The sequence below is a fragment of the Cryptosporidium hominis genome (genome assembly GCF_000006425.1).
Source record: "Cryptosporidium hominis TU502 chromosome 3 CHRO013167, whole genome shotgun sequence".
Lineage (NCBI taxonomy): Eukaryota > Apicomplexa > Conoidasida > Eucoccidiorida > Cryptosporidiidae > Cryptosporidium > Cryptosporidium hominis.
The window spans coordinates 1-1,572 of record NW_666586.1 but is presented as its reverse complement, the minus strand read 5'-3'; the positions used below and the strand labels follow the sequence as shown (position 1 = coordinate 1,572).

General features: G+C 28.3%; 1 protein-coding gene across 1 annotated transcript; it reads right to left on the bottom strand.

The window, feature by feature from the left end:
- Window positions 1–131: 131 nt before the first annotated feature.
- On the bottom strand, window positions 132–1,385 carry Chro.30433 (hypothetical protein). Its single annotated transcript, XM_659940.1, has 1 exon — window positions 132–1,385. One exon carries the CDS (start codon window positions 1,383–1,385, stop codon window positions 132–134), a length of 1,254 nt encoding a protein of 417 aa, XP_665032.1.
- Between the last annotated feature and the right edge of the window lie 187 nt (window positions 1,386–1,572).

Below are 1,572 nucleotides of genomic sequence, written 5' to 3'. Positions count from 1 at the left end.
CTCTGTTATGCAGCTGGAAGCTTTTTTTCCCTTTTTCTTTTTCAAAGGCGTTCCAAAACCAGAATATTTGAAAGAATCTCCAATTCCTTGGACTAAAATGGGCCCATCCGAATTTTTAAAATATTTCATTTTCAAAGACTTATTATTCTATAGAAGGGGTTATTTGGAAATGAAATCACATTTTTAAGTATAATTCCAATATTTTTAAGACATTCATAAATCTTTTCTTTATTTTTGAAAGCTCTTTCTGAAAAAATACTTTGAATAATTTTAATAACTTTTTCTTCAAATTCAAGATCAACAACTTTATCAATTGGAAATTGAATAGGAGGCCTAACAGGACGAAGTTTTTCTGGAGTTGATTTAGTTTTACAATAAACCTCCTCAAACAAATCAAGAATAAATCCATCAAAAGTGAATCCAAATTTTCTTTCTGTAATAAATTGAATAACTTCAGATGGTTTATAACCTAATTCAATTAAAAATAATGCCACAATATTAAGTGAATGGTAATCGCCAGTGTTATCTACTAATAATACAGATTTACGTAAATGATGTGTTTGTCTAATAATATTAACAACTCCCCAATAATCTGGAGTTTCTGTATTATAACAAGGAACGCTATAATATTTAATTTTTGAATTTTTTGGGAAATTGAAGATTTCTGGCTGATTTGTCAAATTAACAATTTTTGATATGTTAAACTTATCTTTATATTTATCCCAATCATTATGTACAAGTATTCCAATATCACAAGTAAGAACACAAAAATGAGTGAGAATAGGAAACAAAGGAATAGATTCACATGCAAATCTGAATGGTAAATTATTATCAGAGAATTCTGAACAAATTGGATTTTCATCAATACATCCTTCATATCTTGGACTAAGTGAAGCAAATCCTCCAGCTAAAATGAAAATACGCTCAGGTTTACAAGAACAACAATTCATTATATCAAGAAAAGTCTGTGATTCATGTGAAACACGATCACCTCTTATTGAAGCATTTCCTTCCCAAAGATGATCAAAAAGTACAATTACCTTATTATTAATTTGTTCAAGAAGCCAACTATTTATTGTTCTTGAATATCTTAATATTGCATCTGAATATTTACTACTATTAATTTTTTTAAAAGCTAGCTCATTACTACTTTCATAAATAGTAGTGCTTTGCCTGGAAAAGCTTCTAAAAGGTTGTAAAGCTCCTATTACAGTTCTTTTCATTAAAGCTCCTTTTGATGCAAGTCTAGCCATGGCTTCCTCTTCTTCACTATTGGCTTCTAATACTTTAACATCAAAATAAAAACTTTGTGAATCAACAAAAGTAATACCACAATTACCAAGTGGATTTGAATTCTTTGATTGAGCCCAAAGATTAAAGAACATATTTGGTGTTATATATCTAACTTTAAACCAAGAATTTTCAACTTCAATTTCTTTCCATTGAAAAGTTAAATCTTCTAAAGATTTCCATGGTCTTGGTATTCTTTCTTTAACAGATTTACTATTAAATGATGGAATTTCTAATACTTTTTCTTTTTTATGCTTAATTTTCTCACAACCATCATTTGAT